Source organism: Erinaceus europaeus, chromosome 2 (assembly GCF_950295315.1).
Source record: "Erinaceus europaeus chromosome 2, mEriEur2.1, whole genome shotgun sequence".
Lineage (NCBI taxonomy): Eukaryota > Metazoa > Chordata > Mammalia > Eulipotyphla > Erinaceidae > Erinaceus > Erinaceus europaeus.
This window is the reverse complement of record NC_080163.1, coordinates 48,908,324-48,931,669: the sequence shown is the minus strand read 5'-3', so window position 1 is coordinate 48,931,669 and position 23,346 is coordinate 48,908,324. Positions and strand designations below refer to the sequence as shown.

General features: G+C 37.4%; 1 protein-coding gene across 10 annotated transcripts in view; it reads left to right on the top strand.

Moving 5' to 3' along the window:
• NR3C1 (nuclear receptor subfamily 3 group C member 1) overlaps positions 1-20,181 on the top strand; it is a 111,552-nt gene extending 91,371 nt beyond the window's left edge. For all 10 annotated transcript variants that reach the window (XM_060180214.1, XM_060180217.1, XM_060180221.1 and 7 more), the window contains 6 exons: positions 59-175; positions 5,255-5,530; positions 7,273-7,417; positions 8,181-8,311; positions 14,910-15,067; positions 16,079-20,181. In XM_060180214.1, the coding sequence (XP_060036197.1) occupies positions 59-175; positions 5,255-5,530; positions 7,273-7,417; positions 8,181-8,311; positions 14,910-15,067; positions 16,079-16,231 (980 nt within the window). In that variant the 3' untranslated portion in view covers positions 16,232-20,181. The remainder of the gene's footprint in view (positions 1-58; positions 176-5,254; positions 5,531-7,272; positions 7,418-8,180; positions 8,312-14,909; positions 15,068-16,078) is intronic.
• Positions 20,182-23,346: the final 3,165 nt, after the last annotated feature.

The following is a 23,346-nucleotide window of genomic DNA, read 5'->3' as shown; positions in this document are numbered from 1 at the left end:
ACACAATCTGTCCTTTAAGACCTGTAAAATTTTAACAATGCCTTTGTTTTCCATATAGGACAGCACAATTATCTTTGTGCTGGAAGGAATGATTGCATCATTGATAAAATTCGAAGAAAAAACTGCCCAGCCTGCCGCTACCGAAAATGTCTTCAAGCTGGAATGAACCTGGAAGGTAGTATGAATACCTGCAGTGAATTTTGTTATTTTAGTTTTTAAAATACAAGTAATCAGACTTGTATGTATGAGTAACCATGTTCAGTCCCTAGTACAGCATATGGTAGAGTGTGATGTACAGGTTCTCTCTCATAAATAAGTTATACTGTAAGCTGGTGAATTAATTTAGTCATTATAACATATATTATAAGCATTATTAGCATAATTTTATATTCTGTACAGTAAAGTAGAATTTTTCATCAATATTCACTAGTTCTTACACCACTGACACTGTATTCAATATACTAAATTTATGTAGTGATAAAATTCAGCTTGAAACAACATTACCTTTATCTTTATTTCTTCATCCAGCCTCAGAACTATTCTTTAGGGTTTGAAGCGCTTCTATGTCAGATATGTTAACATGTCTATTTTCCAGTCATATATTTTTTAAAAGCTTTAACCTTTTACTTAGGAATATATATCTTTACTAGAGATCTCTGGGGATAGGCTTGTTAGCTTTTTTTCTATTAATGAAACCTGAAACTAGCTTATTATATATAGTTTTTTTCTTCTAATATTTATTTCCTTTTGTTGCCCTTGTTGGATAGGACAGAGAGAAATGGAGAGAGGGGGAGAGAAAGACACCTGCAGACCTGCTTCACCACCTGTGAAGCGACTCCCTTACAGGTGGGGAGCTGGGGGCTTGAACCAGAATCTTTACCCTGGTCCCTGCACTTTTGCGCCATGTGCGCTTAACCTGCTGCACTACCGCCCGACTCCTTTTTTTTTTTCCTTCTCCTTACCAGAACACTACTCTACACTGGGTTATTATCTTCCTATGGGTTGAATCTGGGATCTCTCAGCCTCAGGCATGAAAGTCGTTAGTCTAACAACTATGCTATCTATCTCCCTTGCCCACTAGTTTAGGTTCATGGCCTTGTTTGTTTAACCAGTTATTAATTAGTATTCATATAATTTTACTTTTAAATCTTTTTCTGAAAACAGTTATTCTGTTTCAGTTAAAATTTCAAGTTTCATGAACATGGTAGGCTCTACCATGTTATCCTAATAACCCATGTATTGTCAGTAATTGTGATAATCACACTTTCAGCAAGTATTCACCAACAAGGCAGAACTAAGACATAAAATAAATAGAACATTGTCTGTATTTAAAGAGTTTACAGATTTCGGAGTTAATCACAAATGGTATGGCACAGAAAAAGGTAAATAGAGCCATAGAAGCAGACAGTCGTCTATTCTGTTCTGACAGTCAAGGAAAACTTCCTAGAAGAAGAAACATTGAATTGTAAATCAGAGTGTAAATAGGAATTAGATGAAATATACAGAGAGAGGGGAGTCAGGCGGTGGCGCAGTGGGTTAAGCGCATGTGGCGCAAAGCGCAGGGACCGGCGTAAGGATCCCGGTTCGAGCCCCCGGCTCCCCACCTGCAGAGGAGTTGCTTCATGGACGGTGAAGCAGGTCTGCAGGTGTCTATCTTTGTCTCCCCTCTCTCTCTGTCTTCCCCTCCTCTCTCCATTTCTCTCTGTCCTATCCAACAACAAAGCAACGTCAACAATGACAATAATAACCGCAAAGAGGCTGCAACAACTAGGGCAACAAAAAGGGGAAAAAAAAAATGGCCTCAGGAGCGGTAGATTCATGGTGCAGGCACCCAGTCCAGCAATAACCCTGGAAGGAAAAAAAAAAAAAAAAGAAATATACAGGGAGAAACATGATCAGATTTATATTTTAAAAAGACTAGTTTTATACAAAGCAATCATTTAATAATCATGGCATTAGAAGGAAAATGGGCATTCTGTGACTTTTGATAGAAGAGAGGTTGTTTGTGCTCTCTAGTACACACAGTTGTTGTATATGTATTTATGTAATTAAAATTTATGAGTGTGACTAATAGTTGAATTCTCTCAACTATACAGTCTCCTCTTCTTCATATTTGTGCACATCAGTCACACAATCCAATATTTCCCCAAGTATGACTAAGTTATTTAAAGAAAGTTATGGCTGTCTATCTTACTGTGTTGTGAAAGCTACAGAGATTGATTATAAATTTATATAGCTGTTTACTTTCAGTTCCACAATGACAGTTTGTGCTTTCCAAACATAACTGACAAAGTAGCTACTCTCTGTCTTTCTCTATCTGAAAAGTCAGCCTTGACCTCACTTCTCCAGAGCCCTACCCCACTAGGAAAAAGATAGAAACAGACTGGGAGTGTGGATCGACCTGCCAACACCCATGTCCAGCAGAGAAGCAATTACAGAAGCCAGACCTTCCACCTTCTGCACCCCATAAAGAATTCTGGTCCAGACTCCCACAGGGACAGAGACTAGGGAAGCTTCTAGTGGAAGAGATGGGAAACAGAACTCTGGTGGTGGGAACTATATGGAATTATACTCCTGTTATCTTGTTACATCATTACAATCTTGTTAATCATTAAATCTTCAAAGGCCAGCTTGGAGCAGTGATGACTACTAAATAAATAAAATAGTTATTAGTCACTTTATTACCAAAATTTTAAACTAGTTTCATTGTTCTACTCTGAGCATATATATAAATGTCAGTTTAGAGTAACTAGTTTTCTTCAGTCCCAAATTTTTCTGTTCTACTATAATGTTTACCATATTTAGATCTTAGCTATTTTATATTTATAAATAAGTTTACTCACAGGACAAAGTCAGATACAATTCTGTCAATTTAAGTGTTTTTTTGACTACCTAAGTACTTAGCAAGCCTAGATGTTCTGTTTTAAGCATATAATACACTTCTGGGAAATTCCTCTTTTACCCTAAGAGAAGGGAATTTTTTATTAAAAGGAAATGATATATCTGAATAATGCTGTTATACATCAGTGTAAATTATTATAAAATGATGACTGAGATAGACTGTCTCTTTTCTCTCTTACAAGCAATTTAGGAACAATTGCAAAGCGCTTTGCTTTTACCTCACTAGAAGACAACCAAGGCACTAGGTGAAATCTAATTTTCTATTATCAAATATACCATCGTGTCATTTCTAAATGGGCTAATTTTTGAATGGGTTTTTAAATTTTATTAGTGATTTACAAAATTGTAATAGGGGTATAATTCTGCACCATTCCCTCCAGTAAAAACTTCATTAATTCCCCCAAGGTCACAGATATGGGTTGACTATTATTTCTATGGTCCTGATGGAAATGCAATTCAGAGGCCTCTGTTCATCTTCCCTTATCATTTCTGCCCCTCTGAAAGTATGGACCAAAAATTTTTATGGGGTGCAGAACCTCTGGAGAGGTGAGGTTGTTTGCCCAGGGAGATCAGGATGGAATCACAGTATCATTTGTAATTTGGTAGCTGAAAGGCAGTAAGATATGAAGCAGGACAAATTGTTTAATAAACAGAAACTAAAAAGTAGGAATAAGGGGGAGTCCGGCGGTAGCGCAGGTTAAGCACATGTGGCACAAAGCACAAGGACCAGTGTAAGGATCCTGGTTCAAGCCCCCAGCTCCCCACTTGCACAGGAGTCGCTTCACAAGCAGTGAAGCAGGTCTGCAGGTGTCTATCTTTCTCTCTATCTCCATTACTCTCTGTCCTATCTAACGACGATGACATCAATAACAAGAATAAAAACAAGGGCAACAAAAGGGAATAAATAAATTTTTTTTTTAAGTAGGAATAGGGTAGATAAGAATAAGGACCTTAGGGTGGAAAGAAGCTAGAAAGTCATTTAGGTATATTCCTGAGGGTAGGGGGGCATGACTTTAGTAATTTTTGCTTGACTGTCATAGCTAACATGAAGGTGGACTAAAAATATTGTCTGAGCCATGAATAGTACCCAGGTTCAGGGGCCAGGTGGTGGTGCACTTGGTTGAGCACACCTGTTAGTTACTGTGCACCAGGACCCAGATTCAAACCCTTGGTCCCTACCTGGAAGGGAAAAGCCTTGTAAGAGGTGATTGATTTATTACCCAATAAACAAATAAAGATAATTAAATAATTTTAAAAAAAAACATAGTACCCAGGTTCAAATCTGACTCCCCCAACTGTGGAGGAAGTTTTTTTTTTTTTTTTTGCACCGCCAGGGTTATTGCTGGGGCTCGGTGCCTGCACTAAGAATCCATTGCTCCTGGAGGCTGTTTTTCCCATTTTGTTGCCATTGTTGTCACTGCTACTGCTGTTGTTGGATAGGACAGAGAGGAGGGGAGACAGAGAAAGACAGACACCTGCAGACCTGCTTCACCACCGTGAAGCGACTCCCCTGCAGGTGGGGAGCTGGGGGCTCGAACCGGGACCTTTATGCTTAACCCACTACACTACCACCTAACCCCTAGTGGAAGTTTTGATGCTGTTATCTGATCCCTTTCACTCTCTATCTGTACCTATCTAAAAAAGAAAAATAGTTTACATCCATTATAACTTTTCCTTGTCTATGTAAATTACACTCCTTACTAATCCTTGAAGTTCTGAGACTTTCTCATTAAGAATGTAATTTTGTCATTAATATACCTTCAAAAGTATATTTTCACTTACTTTTGAAGTTGTCTTAGGGAAGAAAATTACATGAAATGTAAAGTTTTGTTCTCTACTATTGGAATTGTTTATACTATCTTACTGCCTTAATAAAAAGAAGATGTTGCATGTAGATTTAAATAGTGTTTCTATCTGCTTCAGTGTCCTTCCATAATTTATATTAACCCCAAGTTACAGTTTCTGTTCGGGTTATTACAAGCATGTAAATAAAGCTTCTTTCAATTGCTAGTAAACTAAGTTGCCTTATATAACCACTGACCATTGCAACATTGAAATTAAAGGGGGATAGAAAACAATTTGTGGAAGATTTGACACAATTTTCTTACAATATTATGTTAAAACAAATTGTAACTAATAAGGAACTGACTTAATTGTAGAGGAAATCACTATGACAACAGGTTCCTACTGATCTTATTTTTCTAAGAAAGCATCTTCCTCTTCTTAGATGCCACTTACCAGAATTACTAAAAAATTTCTCAATTTCACAAGTTAAAATACCTCTTCAATACATTTGCCACTCACGACATTCCCATCATAAATCATTTCTATGTATTTGTTTTAATACCCACAGCTCGAAAAACAAAGAAAAAAATTAAAGGAATTCAGCAGACTACAACAGGAGTCTCACAAGAAACCTCTGAAAATACTGCCAACAAAACAATAGTTCCAGCAACATTACAACTTACCCCTACTCTAGTGTCATTGTTGGAGGTCATTGAACCAGAGGTGTTATATTCAGGATATGATAGCTCTATTCCAGATACAACTTGGCGAATCATGACCACACTCAACATGCTAGGTGGACGACAAGTGATTGCAGCAGTGAAATGGGCAAAGGCCATACCAGGTAAGATACAAAAGATGGCACAGTATGGTACAAGCTTTTGTATTTTCTTGAACAAAAATATTTTGGGTTTAATCACTTTGATTCTGTAATATGCCTTGTTTCTCTTAATTCTGGGAACTAATAAGGAAAGACTTGGGTAAACATGGGAGAGTGTATGTAGCCTATAATCAAACTTTCACACTCTCCCAAAATTATTATGCAGTAGGAAATTTCAGATAGGATGATATAACGTCAAACTAAAACAACACAACTTAAAATTCTTTACATACTTAATCCAGGGGAAGAAAGTGTGTAATACTTCTAATGATTTGTTTTATTTTTCTTTATCACTTCTAAAAATCAGGTTTGGAGGGGCTGGGTGGTGGCATACCTGGTTGAGTGCACACATTACCATTCACAAGCCCCCAATGTCCACTTGAAGAGGGTAAACTTCACTAGCAGGGAAGCAGTGCTGCAGGTAGTATCTCTGTCCTATAAAATAAATAAATAAAATTTTAAAAGAATTTTTTTTTAAATCAGGTTTGGTAACACTGTCAAAGTAAAACAATTTTAACTCTTCAGTAAATAAACTTACTACACACAGGATGTCAATTAAATATAAGTTACTCTATTGGAACGTGGGTTGAAGCAGCATGAGTTAACAGTTATCAATTCCGTTAGAGAAGAAACTGACAAGCTTAGGTTCACACAAAGACAAAAAAATGGAGTAAACTGACTTCTTTATTTTCTATACTATCAGGGTTGAAAGAGATTAGGGGATTTTTTTTAAAATTTAAGTAATGTCAGGAAGACAAGACTCTTAATTTCTTTTTTTTTTTAAAAATTTTATTCCCTTTTGTTACCCTTGATGTCATTGTTGTTGGATAGGGCAGAGAGAAATGGAGAGAAAAGTGGAAGACAGAGGGGGGAGAGAAAGACAGACACCTGCAGACCTGCTTCACCGCCTGTGTAGCAACTCCCATGTAGGCGGCGAGCTGGGGGCTCAAACCGGTATCCTTCTGTTGGTCCTTGCACTTTGTGCCACATGCTTAACCCGCTGCACTACCGCCTGACTCCCAAGACTCTTAATTTCTATTTTTTTAAATTATTTATAAAAAGGAAACAGTGACAAAACTGTAGGATAAGAGGGTTACAACTCCACACAGTTCCCACCACCTGAACTCCATATCCCATCCCCTCCCCTGACAGCTTTCCTATACTTTAACCCTCTGGGAGTATGGACCCAGTGTCATTGTGGGATGTAGAAGGTGGAAGGTCTGCTTTCTGTAATTGCTTCCCCACTGAACATGGATGTTGACAAGTCAATCCATACTCCCAGCCTCTCTTTTTCCCTAGTGGGGTGGGGTTCTGGGGCATTGGAAGTCTAGGACACATTGGTGGGGTTGTCTGTCCAGGGAAGTCTGGTTGGCATCATGCTAGCATCTGGAACCTGGTGACTGAAAAGAGAGTTAACATATAAAGCCAAACAAGTTGTTGACTAATCATGAACCTAAAGGCTGGTTATTCTATTTAATGAATATTTACTTAAATAGACCAAAGTTGACCCAAAACTAGCTTTCAATTTTTCTTATTTTAATCCTGTTAAACAGCACTGAAGGATTTGCTCTTAATATCAAATGCTAAAATGCTCAGTTGGTACTTTCATTGACTCTGTCAGAGGTCCCCCCAAAATAGGACTAGTTTATCGCTTATCTTTTGGCAGTTTCCAGAAAGATAATCTATCTTTAATTCTCTCCACACAGGATTCAGGAATTTACACCTGGATGACCAGATGACCCTCCTGCAATACTCATGGATGTTTCTTATGGCATTTGCCCTGGGTTGGAGATCATACAGACATTCATGCACAAACTTACTGTGTTTTGCTCCTGATCTGATTATTAATGAGTGAGTTATTTCCCCAAACTTATAGTGTATCTAGCTTGTGTTTTCATGATAGATTGCTATTATGATTATTCAGTGCTGAATTAATCCTACCAGGTATCCTGGAAATGGAATTTATGCTTTAAAGGCCAAATGTAATGTCCAGCAAATGCACATGCAACATTATTATTGCCCAGGGCACATTTAAGGATGTTTTTTAAACAGTGACCATCTCTTATCAGTAAGGTCTGACAAGTTTACTATAGCATCCCTACTGCAGAGAGGAGGAGGAGCCCATGAAATTCTGATCTTGCTTTCAATAGTAACAGGAGAATGTACAATAGAAAAATGATATAAAATTAGAATACTGGGCCAGGAGTGGGGTTGCACATTAACATGCAAACCCTGGGTCCCCACCTGTAAGGGAGAAAGGAAGGGCCTACCTGCCTTTAGGAACAGTGGCTTCATCCTGTAGGCGCTCCGGCCAGACATTAGGATTAGGTTTAAGTCCCTGGCACTATATGGGAGCATCATGCACATCATCAGGGGATGATCCATAAATGATGAAGTGGTACTCTGCTGTGTCTTCTTGTCTCTATCTGAAGTTTATGCTGAAAACAGTGGAATTGTGCAGGCACAAGGCCCCTCTGGGCACAAACTCCGATCTGTAGAAAATGAGCACTAATACCAAGAATTCAGCTTAATAAGTTCAATTTTGTGAAAGTTTTTAAATGTATCTTTTTTAGAACAAGCAGTGTTTCTAAACACTGATGTTTGTTTTTCACAGGCAGAGAATGACTCTTCCCTATTTGTACGACCACTGTAAACAGATGCTGTATGTTGCCTCTGAATTACAGAGACTTCAGGTATCTTATGAAGAATATCTCTGTATGAAAACTTTACTACTTCTCTCTTCAGGTTGGTAGGATTATTCATTTCTAAGTGTGTCATACATAAATAATGAATATCTAAAAACAAAGATCTGTTTGTATACTCAGCACTGATAATTATGCTTAATTTGGATTTTTATAAATACAAAATTTTACAAGATTCAGTGATAACAAGGTTACTAAGACATATGGCTGTCATGAGGAAAGCATATGAACCACACAGGGATTTCTTTTAAAAATATACACTTTATTATTTATTGGGTAGAAATAGAGGGAAGAGGGACACTGCTTCACCACTTGGGGGAACCCCCGAAAGGTGGGGATGGGGCCTGGTCCTTGTACATTATAATATGTGTGCCCCACACATAGGAATTCTAATAATTGTATTGTTGCTCTGCCAGAACTTTTTTATATACTTGATTACTAGGAGAGGACAGATGTGTGCAGCAGAAGAGCTGGGCTTTAGATAGTGGTAGCTTATCTGGAAAACAACAGTGAAGAGTAGATAAGGATTTAATGAGAGTACTTTTAACCAGAGAAGTCTTTAGAAAGCTTAATGTTACTATTGCTTTTATTTCTGTCAAAGGCAAGAAAATGTTCAAACAACCCAGTTTTTAAAAAAAAGCAAAGGTGATAAGACTTGCTTAAGGCTCCCTATAATAAGAAATAATGAAATCATGATTTTGATTAATAATATATCCAATGCCAAAAAATACTAGCCAGTTATGTTGTTGTTTAAGGTTATACACATACCAGACTGAGCTCTACGTAACATTTTTACTACAGATCATATATCACTTACACAATGCACTTTTGAATTAGGAAGAAAGTAAATACATGAAGGCCTTTGCTAGCATTAACAACAAAACTGTGGTGGTTCATAGCTCAGGTGGCTCCAGGTTCCATCCCCTGTGCCACCTGTACTAGAGTGATAATCTTACTTCTTTTTAAATAAATCTTTGAAAACAAAGATCAGAAACTTAGTGAAGGCAGAGGCCAAAAAAAGTAAGTTACAGTCAAGTATCTGGAAAGCCTGGCAAATTCATAAGTTTAATGCTGGAGGTGGTGGACTGGAGCCTCTCACCCTGTATCTAAAAGCAGATTAAACACATTTAAAGAGACATTTACCCTAAAAAATATGTGAAGAAATTAGCGAGATACTTTTAATACATGCAGATGAATGTTTGTCTATATGTGTTAAATATGTATGTAAATATGTATGTAAACAAACAAGGAAAATGGCATGGTTGAAAGTGGAAGTACAGAATGTTTCACAGCTCTTTACACTGTCATACCAAAAACAAATAGCCTTTGTATAGCGTAATGTAAATGAATGAGAACATTGGAAACCAGAAAAATAGACCATTAATACTTCAGTAATTTGTCTAAAATATGCCACAATACTTCTAGAAGCTCGGGGCAAGCACAGACGAGATCCAAAATGAAAGGCAAAATATTCATGCCAATAAATAATGAATGAGGGGGCCGGGCGGTAGTGCAGCAGGTTAAGTGCACATGGCGCCAAGAGCAAGAACCAGTGTAGGGATCAGGTTCAAGACCCCGGCTCCCCACCTGCAGGGGGTCGCCTCACAAGCTGGGAAGCAGGTCTGCAGGTGTCTTTCTCTCCCCCTCCTCCCTTGATTTATTTCTCTGTGTCCTATCCAACAACAATGATAACAAAAGAGAAAAAAATGGCCTCCAGGAGCAGTGGATTCATAGTGCAGGCACCAAGCCCCAGCAATAACCCTAGAGACGAAAATTAAAAAATAAATAACGACTAAAAACTCCATAATTGTCATAAAAGACATTCAGTCCTGGCAGTTTGATCAAATAGCAACAAATAAAACAATTTTTGGACACTACTAAGAAAAAAAGTTTAAAAAGGAAGGTGAATTTTATCAGCTTCAACTATGGAAATAAACATTTTGTACATTATCACTACCAAGTTCATAATAAGAAAAAAAACTGAACAGAGAAATCAATGATTATTCCTTGATCTATTAAAGAATTAAGGGCACGAGGCAAACCACCTCAGTAGAGAAGCAAAAACCAGAAGCATAACCAAGATCAGTTTGCTGGGAACAAAAAACCTGTTAGAGCCAGTAACTAGTAGAAAACATAATTTTGATGAATTTCTGAAGAGTAGGTGAGGAATAGCTTGACACACTTAGCAACTCCTGAGAATGCAGTTTAGGGGCCAGTGTGGGAGAGGGCATCAAGTTTTCTTGAGGCTTACTTTCAGAAGCCCCAGCATGTTCTCAAGATGAAGATTAGAGAAAGGTTTCTTTGTGTCTGACAAAGAAATGGGAAAATTCAAACACTTCTGAAGGTCCCAGCACTGGAACTGAGGCCCATAATCATATATACATTTAAATGTATGTAAGACAAGGTCTATCCTAACACCCCGCCACTATATTAGCTGGACTCCAGTATAGTGGCTGGATTACAATTGAGAAAACTACAAAACACAAGTTTTGTTAAAGGAGGAATTCTTAAGGAAACCCCAAAATAGGAATGATAAAAATAAAAATGACAAAATTGAAGCCTCTAACATTTATAACAAGTATTAAACACAGTCCGGCTTTTAGCCAGATTTATATATTGGGTTGTTACAACACACTTTTGCATAGGAAAACATATGACTTTTCTAACAATCCAATAAAACCCCAAAATCCTAATTATCTTAGTTTATACCAAAATTATAAAATATGCCAAACATGTACAGCAAAAGTGTGATGATCAATTAGTTTATTCATTAGATTTTTTCATTCCTTAAATACTTTAGTGGAAAATGCAAGTACCATGTAGAATATGTGAATGATCCAAGCAGAGAGAGAGAGAATCTAAGAGTTAAAAGGGCACAGCACACAAACAAATTTCTGAGGAGGGAGCAGGTGATAGCATAGCTGGTAGGACGTACACATTACTGTGCACCAGGATGGGGGTTCAAGCCTCTAGAATTGTAAAGCCACAACAAACCTGGTAGCAAAAGAAAACAAAACCAAGTATCAACAGTTACATGTAAGTATGAAGAGTTTGAGACATTCAGAATGAATGTTTAAAGTTCAAAGATGGCTAGAAATAAAAATGATTGGGAAATAAGAATTAAAAAAAAGTGGGGGGTCGGGCGGTGGCGCAGAGGGTTAAGCGCATGTGGCGCAAAGCGCAGGAACTGGCGTAAGGATCCCGGTTCGAGCCCCCGGCTCCCCACCTGCAGGGGAGTCGCTTCACAGGCGGTGAAGCCGGTCTGCAGGTGTCTATCTTTCTCTCCCCCTCTCTGTCTTCCCCTCCTCTCTCCATTTCTCTCTGTCCTATCCAACAACGAATTGCGTCAACAAGGGCAACAAAAGGGGGGAAAAAATGGCCTCCAGGAGCGGTGGATTCATGGTGCAGGCACCGAGCCCAGCAATAACCCTGGAGGAGGAAAAAAAAAAAAAAAAGTAAGGATATTGAGTGATCTCACTCCCAGATGGGCTCTTGAGAAACAAAGCAAATGACAGGATGAATCCTCACAGGACTACAGTCTTACAGCAGACTGGGGAACTCGGGAGGAGGAAGGGAGAGGTGGAGACCTAAATTCCTATGGTAGAATAAGATGGTGGGTTGATTGAGTATGAAATGAACTGTTACCTATCTTGGGTGTGAGAATATGCCCTTATGACAAAAATTCTGTAAGTCAGAATTTCTTCAACAAAGTGTTATGGGGTCAGGGAACAAAGTATGATAGGAGTAAGTAACAGACAGTATAAATAATTTCAAATATATCAACAATTTTCTGTAAACGAACTAAATGATCCAAGACTCCAAGGTAAAAAGACCAAAAATGCAAGACTGGATTTTAGCAATAAGCAAATATCTAAATTAAGACACTGAGAGACTAAAGTAATATATATATATATTATATGTTATGTAATCAAATGATGGCAGACTCTCTGTAAAGAACCAGATAAGTCAATGTTTTCAACTTTTTGTAGTTTTTATAGCTACTCAATTCTGCCCCATTATGGCATCAACATAGACTGACCTAAATAGAATCAAACGGTTGTGATCCAATAAAGTACAAAGCTGTAGAGCTCGCATAAAAAGTGTGCTGCTTTGTCACGGGCACTACGCAGATTTAAGCTCTGGCCTCACCACACTGAAGCAAACTTTGGTGCTAGGATGTCCTTCTATCTGAAAAAGTGATTCTAGAATGAAGAACCCACCAGTGAAGGGTATGGAGAGACAGCATAATGCTTATGCAGACTCTAGGTCCTGAGGCTCTGAGGTCCCAGTTTCAATCTCCTAACCATCATAAACCAGAGCTGAACAGTGCTGTGGTAAAAAAAAAAAAAAAGTGGCAAACCACAGGATTCTGGTGGAATATGACCCATAGGCTATATAGTTTGCTTACAGCTATTTTAACAAAATGAGAACTGAAATGGCTGCATTATTATCAACAAAAATTAACTTTAAAATAAAACAACAATCAAAAAAAGAAACACTCAGTACTATATCTACAGGTACTCATTACCTGTATTCTATTCACCAGGAAAATAGTTCTAAGTATACAATCTCTAGCTACATATATATATATATATATATATATATATATATATATATATATATATATATGAAGTTGTAGGGATATAAGCAAGTCTTTTAAATGTGAGAATTTACCATAAATTTCTCATAAATTGACATGAAAGTTTCATTGATTTTTGGGTATTACTGAGTGTGAGTTCATCAGGACATACTATGGATGTTTAAACTTTTTAAAATCTGCTAAGCTGAAGCATTCACCATTTACTCCACATCTTCCTCAGCAAAGTATTGTCAATCTACTTATCTGTAATCATTCTACTGATGGAAAATTTTCACAGGTCTGTTGCCCATTTATACAGTTTTTAGTGTCTCCTTAGTATATCCACATGGCAGTTACTTTCCCTAAGACAACAAAGTAATAGTAGTTTAAAATTAAAATACAAATTACAGGGAACTACTAACCTAGACACTTGGATTGTTGAAATTCTTTTAAATATAAACAGGAATAGGAGGTCTTATGATTTCTAGAATCATGATAATTATCTGCAACGTGGTAACTTGTAAAATTAACCCATTCTTATGGTAGACTCTCGTCACTGACAATTACCTTCATTTTCATTATGATACTAACATCTTTAAATGCCAAGTATTGATTTGTATCTCCAACATTTTAAAATGTGTTCTTTGGTCTAGACCTAATCAAAATCCAGCAAGAAAGAGAATAGCCAACTGACTCAGCGGTTATAGTAGTCCATAGGGCAAGTAAGAAGTAAATTAAATCTTGGCGTAAGGATCCGGGTTTGAGCCCTGGCTCCCCACCTGCAGGGGAGTCGCTTCACAGGCGGTGAAGCAGGTCTGCAGGTGTCTATCTCTCTCTCCCCTACTCTGTCTTCCCCTCCTCTCTCCATTTCTCTCTGTCCTATCCAACAACGACAACAACAATAATAACTACAACAATAAAACAACAAGGGCAACAAAAGGGAATAAATAAATAAATAATAAAAATTAAAAAATTAAAAATTAAAAAAAAGAAGTAAATTAAATCTACTAATCTCCTAAATCTACTACTTTTCCTCTCTCCCAACATTTCCTAAAATTCCAACAGTGGTGACCTTTAGGAAATAATGTGCTATTCTCCCCAGAGAGTATATAATTATAGTTCTAAGTCATGAAATCCAGAAATATAACTAACTTTTTAGTAAGAATGTAGTTTTGCTTAAAGTTTGACCACTAAATCATGTTTCATTAACTATTATTAATACAGAATCAGAGTTCTTAGGAAGGAGCACACTTTGAGCAATGAAGCACTCTAAGTCATAATTTCTATAATATTATGAAAAGCTATAATTAACCAACCCTCTGTAAGCAGTCCGTAATATCAGTTTTTAAAGAATATGAAAGCTGACTAAATTAAACTAGTTTAAAATATCAAATTTATAATCCAGAATCCATTAGCTATTTGCTATATTTCTAGTTCACAATTAAAAGTATCTATTTGCCCCCTGGTTGGACATGTAGTTTCCTTTTTCAAATTAAACATTGTTGTACAGAATTATAACATTTTAGGGGTATAGTTTCATACTTACAGATTTATATGCACAAATCACCACACCGATCACCAAAGTTCCTTTGAGATTAGAATCACATCACTTTAATCAATTAACATAATAATGAATAAAATGCATTGAATGGTGATTTTAAGGTTTGATTAGTGAACTCACAAATATTCTAAGTTGTAACTGGCAAAATAAGCATTGCTATTGAAGTCTTCTACAGCTTTACAAAATTAAACACAGTTATAGAATGACAGTCACTATATTGTTCATTTGGTCTTCAAGCTATTGCTTTGTAATAAGGAAGGTTTCATTACAAGTTCCATTTTATTGAGAAACAAAGTGGTTTGCCACAGTTAAGTCCTCCAATTTTCTGTTACTCCATTTTGTCTCTAGGCTGTAGTTTCATGTTCTTTTGAAAATTTTCATATGTTGACAGAATGTGTTGACTGTGCAATATAAATCATGATATGTGCTATATACTACACATCTTTTGTACATATGAAAAGTTACCACAAGGAAATCTTTGACTCCATTTTAACCTTTTAGTTCCTAAGGATGGTTTGAAGAGCCAAGAGCTATTTGATGAAATTAGAATGACCTACATCAAAGAGCTAGGAAAAGCCATTGTGAAGAGGGAAGGAAACTCCAGTCAGAACTGGCAGCGGTTTTATCAACTGACAAAACTCTTGGACTCCATGCATGAAGTAAGTGTCAAACATGAATTCTTTACATATAAGTTTTGTTTTGTTTTGCCTCCAGGGTTAGTGCTGGGGCTTCGTGCCTGCACTATGAATCCAGTGCTCCTAGGGCCATTTTTTCAAAGAAAAAACTATTTTTTTTTTGATAGGACAGAGGGGAAGAGAGAAAGAAAGAAAGATACCCACCTACAGACGTTTTTCACCACTTATGAGGCAACGCCCCCTGCAGGTGGGAAGCCAGGGGCTCAAACTGGGATCCTTGTGTGGGTCCTTGGGCTTGGTACTACGTGTGCGTAATCTGGTGCGCCACCACCCAGGCTTGGATTAAAAAGTACGCTCTCATTAGTATATATGAGTTTTCTTTTTTCCTAGTTTGTGTATTCTGATAATAGTTTGATCTGTTTGGTATACATTTTTGCTCAAGCCAAAAACAATTATTATTTCCTCAAATTACATGCACATGGTTCCCCATTTTATGTGACTAATCCAGTAAATTATAATACTGTTTATGCATTATGGTATTGTAGTTCATCATGAAACACAGGATACAGAACTTAAGGAATTTGGGTGGATAAGACCATTAACGGGGGCTGAGCAGTAGCACAGCAGGTTAAGCACGTGACACAAAGCGCAAGGAAGCAAGGGCAACAAAAATGGGGGACAGTGGCCACCAGGACCAGTGGATTTGTAGTGCAGGCACTGAGCCCCAGCAATAAACCTGAAAGCAAAAAAAAAAAAAAAGAGAGAGAGAGAGAGAGAGCATAATAATGGTCATGTTAAAAGACTTATAGGCCTGAAACTCCCAATGCCCCAGATTCAATCCCCTGCACCACCCCTAGGCCAGAGATGAGTACTGCTATGGGAAACAATAACAAACACTTCAGGAATTCAAAATGTCTTTTGATATTTGAATACTCTTAAAGATCTCTTAAGCCTCAAAAAATAGAGGCTGAAAAAAGAGGAAGGTCACTATTCACCAGTTTTAAAGACTAATCACTACTATATTTTCTCTTGCAGGTTGTTGAAAATCTCCTTAATTATTGCTTCCAAACATTTTTGGATAAGACCCTGAGTATTGAATTCCCAGAGATGTTAGCTGAAATCATTACAAATCAGATACCAAAATATTCAAATGGAAATATCAAAAAACTCTTGTTTCATCAAAAATGACTGCCTTAATAAGAAAGGTTGCCTTAAAGAGAGTTGAGTCCATAGCTTTTATTGTATAAACTATCAGTTTGTCCTGTAGCAGTATTGCTGTTGTGTTTTTGTTTTGGTCTGATTTTTTGTTTTAAATACGCACTACATGTGGTTTATAGAGGGCCAAGACTTGACAACAGAAGTAGTAGAACCATCAAAGTGATAGTTGGTAGATCCCAGGAATTAGAAACAGTAACATGGTGGGTAACCTCCATGATCGGAGACGGAGAAGGATGGCACCGAAACCACCAGTGCCCGAAGTCTGTGTAACAAACTTTCTGCTCATATTTTTCACAGTTGGCTGGATAAAATTTTCTAGACTTTTTGTTGGTGTTTTTTCCCCTGTATAGTTACGATAGAATTTTTGATTTATGCATGGAAACCTGAAAAAAGTTTACAAATGTATATCAGAAAAGGGAAGTTGTGCCTTTTATTATAGCTATTATTGTCTGGTTTTAACAATTTCCTTTATATTTAGTGAACTACGTTTGCTCATTTTTTTCTTAATTTTTGTATTCAAGTTATTGTACAGCTGTTTAAGATGGGCAGCTAGTTCATAGCTTTCCTAAATGAACTCTAAACATTAATCTTCTGTGTGAAAATGGGTTGGTGCTTCTAACCTGATGGCACTCAGCTATCAGAAGACCATGGAAATTGACTCAAATCTCCAGTATTCTTGTCCAAAAAAGCTCATATTTTGTATATATATGTATATATATATGCTTCAGTGGAGAATTACATAGGTTGTACAAATTAACTGCCCTAGCTGGTGTATAGCACCTAGTCCCGTGACCTCCTCAGTAAACTGTGGATGATGGTTGCAAAAGATTAACTAAAAGAGGAGAAAAAAAACTACCAAGAGGCCCTGTTTGTACCTATTTCTGCAATGGTTTGATGGCAAGAGAGCTAGTTGGTAAGGTAAGCTTACTGTCTTGCAGGACCTTTTGTTGTAGTTTGTATAATTTCATAAAAGTCATGATTCCAGATAATCAGCTGAAACACAGCTGGGAGATATTTAAATCAGGCCAAGAAATTTTTCTCACTAAACATTACCCAAAAAACAATCTCTAATATGGTGAAGTAGCTAGACACCCATTTTCACATTCCCATCTCTCACCAATTGATGTCTTTCCTGGTGGGCCAGGAAAACTCAGCTACTGATTTTTGTGATTTACAATTATATGTCAGACTTCCATGTTTGTAAAACTACACATCCCTGTTTGTGCCATAGTTTAACAAGTCTTGATAATTTCTCCTCACTGTTAAGAATTATCATTTTAAACAAAATAGAAGCTGTAGTAGCCCTTTCTGTGTGCACCTTACCAACTTTCTGTAAACTCAAAACTTAACATATTTACTAAGCCACAAGAAATTTGATTTATATTCAAAGTGGCCAAATTATTTGTGTAATAGAAAACTGAAAATCTAATATTAAAATATGAAACTTCTAATATATTTTTATATTTAGTTATAGTTTCAGATATATATCATATTGGTATTCACTAATCTGGGAAGGGAAGGGCTACTGCAGCTTTACATGCAATTTATTAAAATGATTGTAAAATAGCTTGTATAGTGTAAAATAAGAATGATTTTTAGATGAGATTGTTTTATCACGACATGTTATATATTTTTTGTAGGGGTCAAAGAAATGTCAGTGGATAACCTAAATGATTTCTAGTGTGTGTAACGTATTCATACAAATGGCAATGGTCTCAGAAGCCAAGTTTGCTTTTAGGGGAAAAGGGAAACGGAGACTGGTCTGTGTGTAGATGATTGCTGAGGCTCTGTCCCATTCAGACACAGAGGAAATACTCCTCTGCCTCCCAGAATCACCACCCTTCTCATCCTAATCCTGAGTCTGTCAGTACAGGGTTAGTTTGCTAAATCTCCCCATGTGCTATGTAAACCGGAGGCAGGATGGTGGTGCTTACACACTTGCAGGCACCATCCATTAGCAGGGTTACTTTCATATACAGCTTCTCCAACAGTTTAATAAAAATAAAGGCTCTAGAAGTTTGGCAATAATATGCATAGAGGAACCAGCAATATGTAAATAGTGCAGAATCTCATAGGTTGCCAATAATACACTAATTCCTTTCTATCTTGCAAGAGCTCACTTCCAAACAAAATAAGGACGTTTGTTTTCATTGAATGCTTTCTGAATGTTATTTTTCAGTATTTTGGAGAAATTATTTAATAAAAATGTAATAATTTGCTTTTTGAATGCTCTCTAAAGGGGAATGTTCCTTTTACAATGGTTTAAATTGATCTCAAAAATATTTTAAGATGGCTTGTAAGTCAGCTGAATGGAAAAATGTTGGTGCCTAAGAAATGCCACTTGAATATTATTATCAATGATAGTGTTATGTTTCCAAAAAAGTTTCTGAAAGGTAATTATTGCTCATTTATATAACATTTTATGAATGAAAGTAGATCACACATTAATCTTATTTCAGACCCAACAAAATTGGCTCTCAAAAAAGAGCTCAGCAAGAAAAAGGTATTTGTGCTTTGTGGGTAAAAGGAAATCAACTGACATTAATGAAACAACTATAGGAAGCTGTAGACTAGATGGGAAAAGAATCTATGCCCTTTCCAAAGATGTGAGAAACAGAAAAACTCACAATTTGTATGATTATGGATTTAAATGAAACAATTATCTGAAAGCAGCTTCATTTTGTGTATGTGGTATCATGCCATCCCAACAATTTAAATTTGTAATAACTTCAGTGAGCTGGTAACAAGGCTAAATGAGTCACAACAAATTCAGAAAAATATTTTTAATTATTGCTGAGAAAATAAGTAACCCTCTTCATGATTTTAGGCCTGCTGTGGGATACTATATAATTGCTTTTGAGGAAATACATTTCTACTTGTCTAAAGCTATGGGAAGAAACCTAAAAGAATACCTACCTTCTTCTAAAGAAAAAAGTGACAGCTCAAAAGAAAGTCTAACATGATTAGTGCATAGTGCATACGATGTGCCTGATGATTAGCAAAGAAAAAACTCTGTGCAGATAAAGGAGAGCTAGCCTCTCTTCAGAATTGGGGGGGCAGGGGATGAAAGCATGAGCAATTCTTAATCTACAACACATGATCATTAAGCCTTATTTTAGTTCTGTTCATTACCCCCAACAATATTATTATACTTCAGTCTAACAGGATTCTTCAGTAATCCTGGCAGCCCTCCATGAGACTTTTCAACTTGGTTGGTCAATCAAAATACTGTAGCTATTGATGAATGTTTTTCCTATGTGCCTGGTTTGAGAGCTGAAAGGGAAAATAAGGAAAGTAAGGAGGACACTTTAAACCACTTTGAATGAAAGCTTCATCATTTTTCCAGATCACCATCAGTCAACCTAGTCTACCAAGGATTACTATCCAGGTTTTGGGGAAAGGATTAGCTTATTAGCTTCTCTCTAGAAAATGCCTAAAAGAAGGATTTTTATTTTCTGATGAATGGCTGTATAAAAATACCCTCTTCAAATAACTTGCTTAACTACATATAGATTCAAGTGTGTCAATATTCTATTTTGTATATTAAACAAATGCTATATAATGGGGACAAATCTATATTACACTGTGTATGGCATTAAGAAGCTTTTGCATTATTTTTTATCACAGTAATTTTAAAATGTGTAAAAATTAAAACCAGTGACTCCTGTTTAAAAGTTGTAGTTTTTTATTCATGCTGAATAATCTGTAGTAAGAAAAAAATGTCTTTTTACCTACGCAGTGAAATGTCAGACTGTAAGATCTTGTGTGGAAATGTTTAACTTTTATTTTGCATTTTAAATTGCTGTTCTGGTATTACCAAACCACACATTTGTACTGAATTGACAGTAAATGTTAGTTAGCCATTTACAGCAATGCCAAATATGGAAAAACATCGTAATAAAAAACCTGCTTTTTCATTATGTGACTCTAACATGCTTTTGTAGAATTCGTCCATTTTTTACTTTTCTACTGAAGGCAGAGTTATCAATAACTTCAGGAACCATAAGATGATAAAGTGGACTTTTAAATGTCAAGTGGAAATGTTTGCAATGCTAGTATAGCACAAATTCAAAATGAGGTTAACCCTGGTGCAAAAGGCTTACAAATTAGCCCATCCATGCCTCATGTGCCAATTACTGTAATGTGTATGCCTCACTCCTGAGGCAACATCAGCTGTAACAGACTTCACCATAAAATAAAAAGGGAGCTGGGTGGTGGCACACCGTGAATAAAAACTTCATCATTTTCCAGATAATCAGTCAACCTAGTCTACCAAGTATTACTATCCAGGCTTTGGGCAAAGGATTAGTTCATTATCTTCTCTCTAGAAAATGCCTAAAAGATGGACTTTTTTTTTTAAATTTATTTATTGGGGAATTAATGTTTTACATTCAACAGTAAATACAATAGTTTGTACATGCATAACATTCCCCAGTTTCCCATTTAACAATACAACCCCCACTATGTCATTTATCATCCTTCATGGACCTGTATTCTCCCCACCCACCCACCCCAGAGTTTTTTACTTTGGTGCGATATGCCAATTCCATTTCAGGTTCTACTTGTGTTTAAAAGACGGATTTTTATTTTCTGATGAATGGCTGTATGAAATACCCTCTTCAAATTATTAACTTCATATAGATAACCTGGCTGAACACACACGTTAAGCATGTGCAGGACACAGGTTCAAGCCCTCAGCCACCACCTACAAGGCGGGAAGCTTCAAAAGCAGTGAAGCAATACTAGAAGTGTCGCCACCAGGCCCACCTTATCCAAAAATGAATAAAATATTTTTCAAAACTATCAGGATCCACAGGAGACCCACCCAGTAGAGCATACATATTACCATGCACAGGGACCAGAGTTCAAGCTCGGGACCACCACATAGGAACACCTGTAGGGGAAGTTTCATGAGCTGATGTGAGGTATTGTGATGTCTCTCCTCTCTAGCTCTCTTCCTCTATCCAGAAAAGAAATAATGGCTACCCAGAAGAGTGGAGTTTAGATACTTTGCCCCAGTAGCAAAAAAGAAATATGTTATCTACTCATTGTTTTTTAAAATCAAATATTCAGGGAAAGGGCATAGGAAATAATCCCACAACAGGGGAAGTGATAGTCCAATGATCTTTTCAGTATTTTTTAAATCATACTGGGATCAGGTTATATTCATAAATTGGAGGAGTTAAAAAACTTTTCTCCATAAGTGACCTACATTCTAAGGTATAAAAAGATAAGATTTCAAAACCAAGTTTGCCTCATCCAGCATATGTACACCAAGTATTTGCTACATACATAAGGTGTGATTTTTAAAGAGAGATGTAGCTGGGGTATGGAAAATGCTTATAGTTAAGATCATGAATTTGTCAATTATCAAGAGGTAAGAGCAAAAATCAACATCTTATACACTAGAAAAAGAAATATGCACTATAGCCCTTAAGAGTATAGAATGGTGTGTGTGTGGGGGGGGTCGGGTGGTGACGCAGCGGTTAAGCGCACATGGTGCAAAGCACAAGGACCAGAGGAAGGATCCCAGTTCAAGCCACCCCACACTCCCCACCTGCAAGGGAGTCACTTCACAGGCAGTGAAGCAGGTCTGCAGGTGTCTATTATCTTTCTCTCCCCATCTTCTCTCTCCATTTCTCTCTGTCTTATCCAACAACGAACGACATCAACAACAACACAATAATCAACAAGGCTACAACAAGGGCAACAAAAGGGGAGAAAAAAACGGCCTCCAGAAGCAGTGAATTCTAGGGCACCAAAGTAAAAGCCCTGTGGTGAGGGGTAGACATGCAGCTTCCTGGGCCAGTGGGGGGTTGGAGTGGGTGGGAGGGATGGGTCACAGTCTTTTGGTGGTGGGAATGGTGTTTATGTACACTCCTAGCAAAATGTAGACATATAAATCACTAGTTAATATGAGAGGGGGGAAATCAATTGTATGTTTCAAAGTTTTTCAAAACACAAACTGAATCTTTTTAATATATAGGCTGTGTATTTGATATGCGGACTCTCTCAAAAGCCTAGACCAAGTAGATTAGAAGCATCCAACAGCACAGCTATATACAAGATACTGGGTACTGTACAGCAAACCATAACAAAAAGACTTTTCAAAGTTAACCCAATTACCAAATAATGTGATGATAACATTAACTATCGATTGTCTTTTTGAACCCTAAGACAGCAGGAACCTCACATCTCCACTATAGAGTCCCTACTTCCCCCAGTCCTGGAACCCTTGGATAAGGCCCACTTTCCTGTATGCCTCTCCCAATCCATACCAAATAATATTGCATCTGCCGATCACAACCTAACCAACGCAACGATTGCCACCTCAACATGCTTCACCTCAGACTGTGTCCAGAGACTTCACGTGTGGAATGACAACCCTTCAGCTCCATTACTCGGGTGAAACCTTTCCTTTTATAGTACACTCTAATTTCATCTCAGGTGGTTCACTTTCTAACAAAGTCCCAAAACCTAGATATACACCAGTTTCTGTGAGAGAGAGCTTATGTTCACATGTATCCATAAACTACTGCAAAATATATACCTGAAAGCAGAAGTACACTAGAGTTTGCAGTGAGTACCTCCCTAATACTTCCTCTCCACTATTCCAAGCTTTGGGTCCATGATTGCTCAACAATTTGTTTGGCTTTGTATGTTAACTCTCTTTTCATTCACCAGGTTCCAGATGCCATCAGGATGCTAGCCAGGCTTCCCTGGATTGAAGACCCCACCAATGTGTCCTGGAGCTCAGCTTCCCCAGAGACACACCCTACTAGGGAAAGAGAGAGGCAGACTGGGAGTATGGACCGACCAGTCAAGGCCCATGTTCAGCGGGGAAGCAATTACAGAAGCCAGACCTTCTACCTTCTGCAACCCTCAATGACCCTGGGTCCATGCTCCCAGAGGGATAGAGAATGGGAAAGCTATCATGGGAGGGGGTGGGATATGGAGATTGGGTGGTGGGAATTGTGTGGAGTTGTACCCCTCCTACCCTATGGTTTTGTTAATCCTTTCTTAAATAAAAAAAATATTTAAAAAAAAAGATGCAGTGGATTCATGGTGCAGGCACCAAGCCCCAG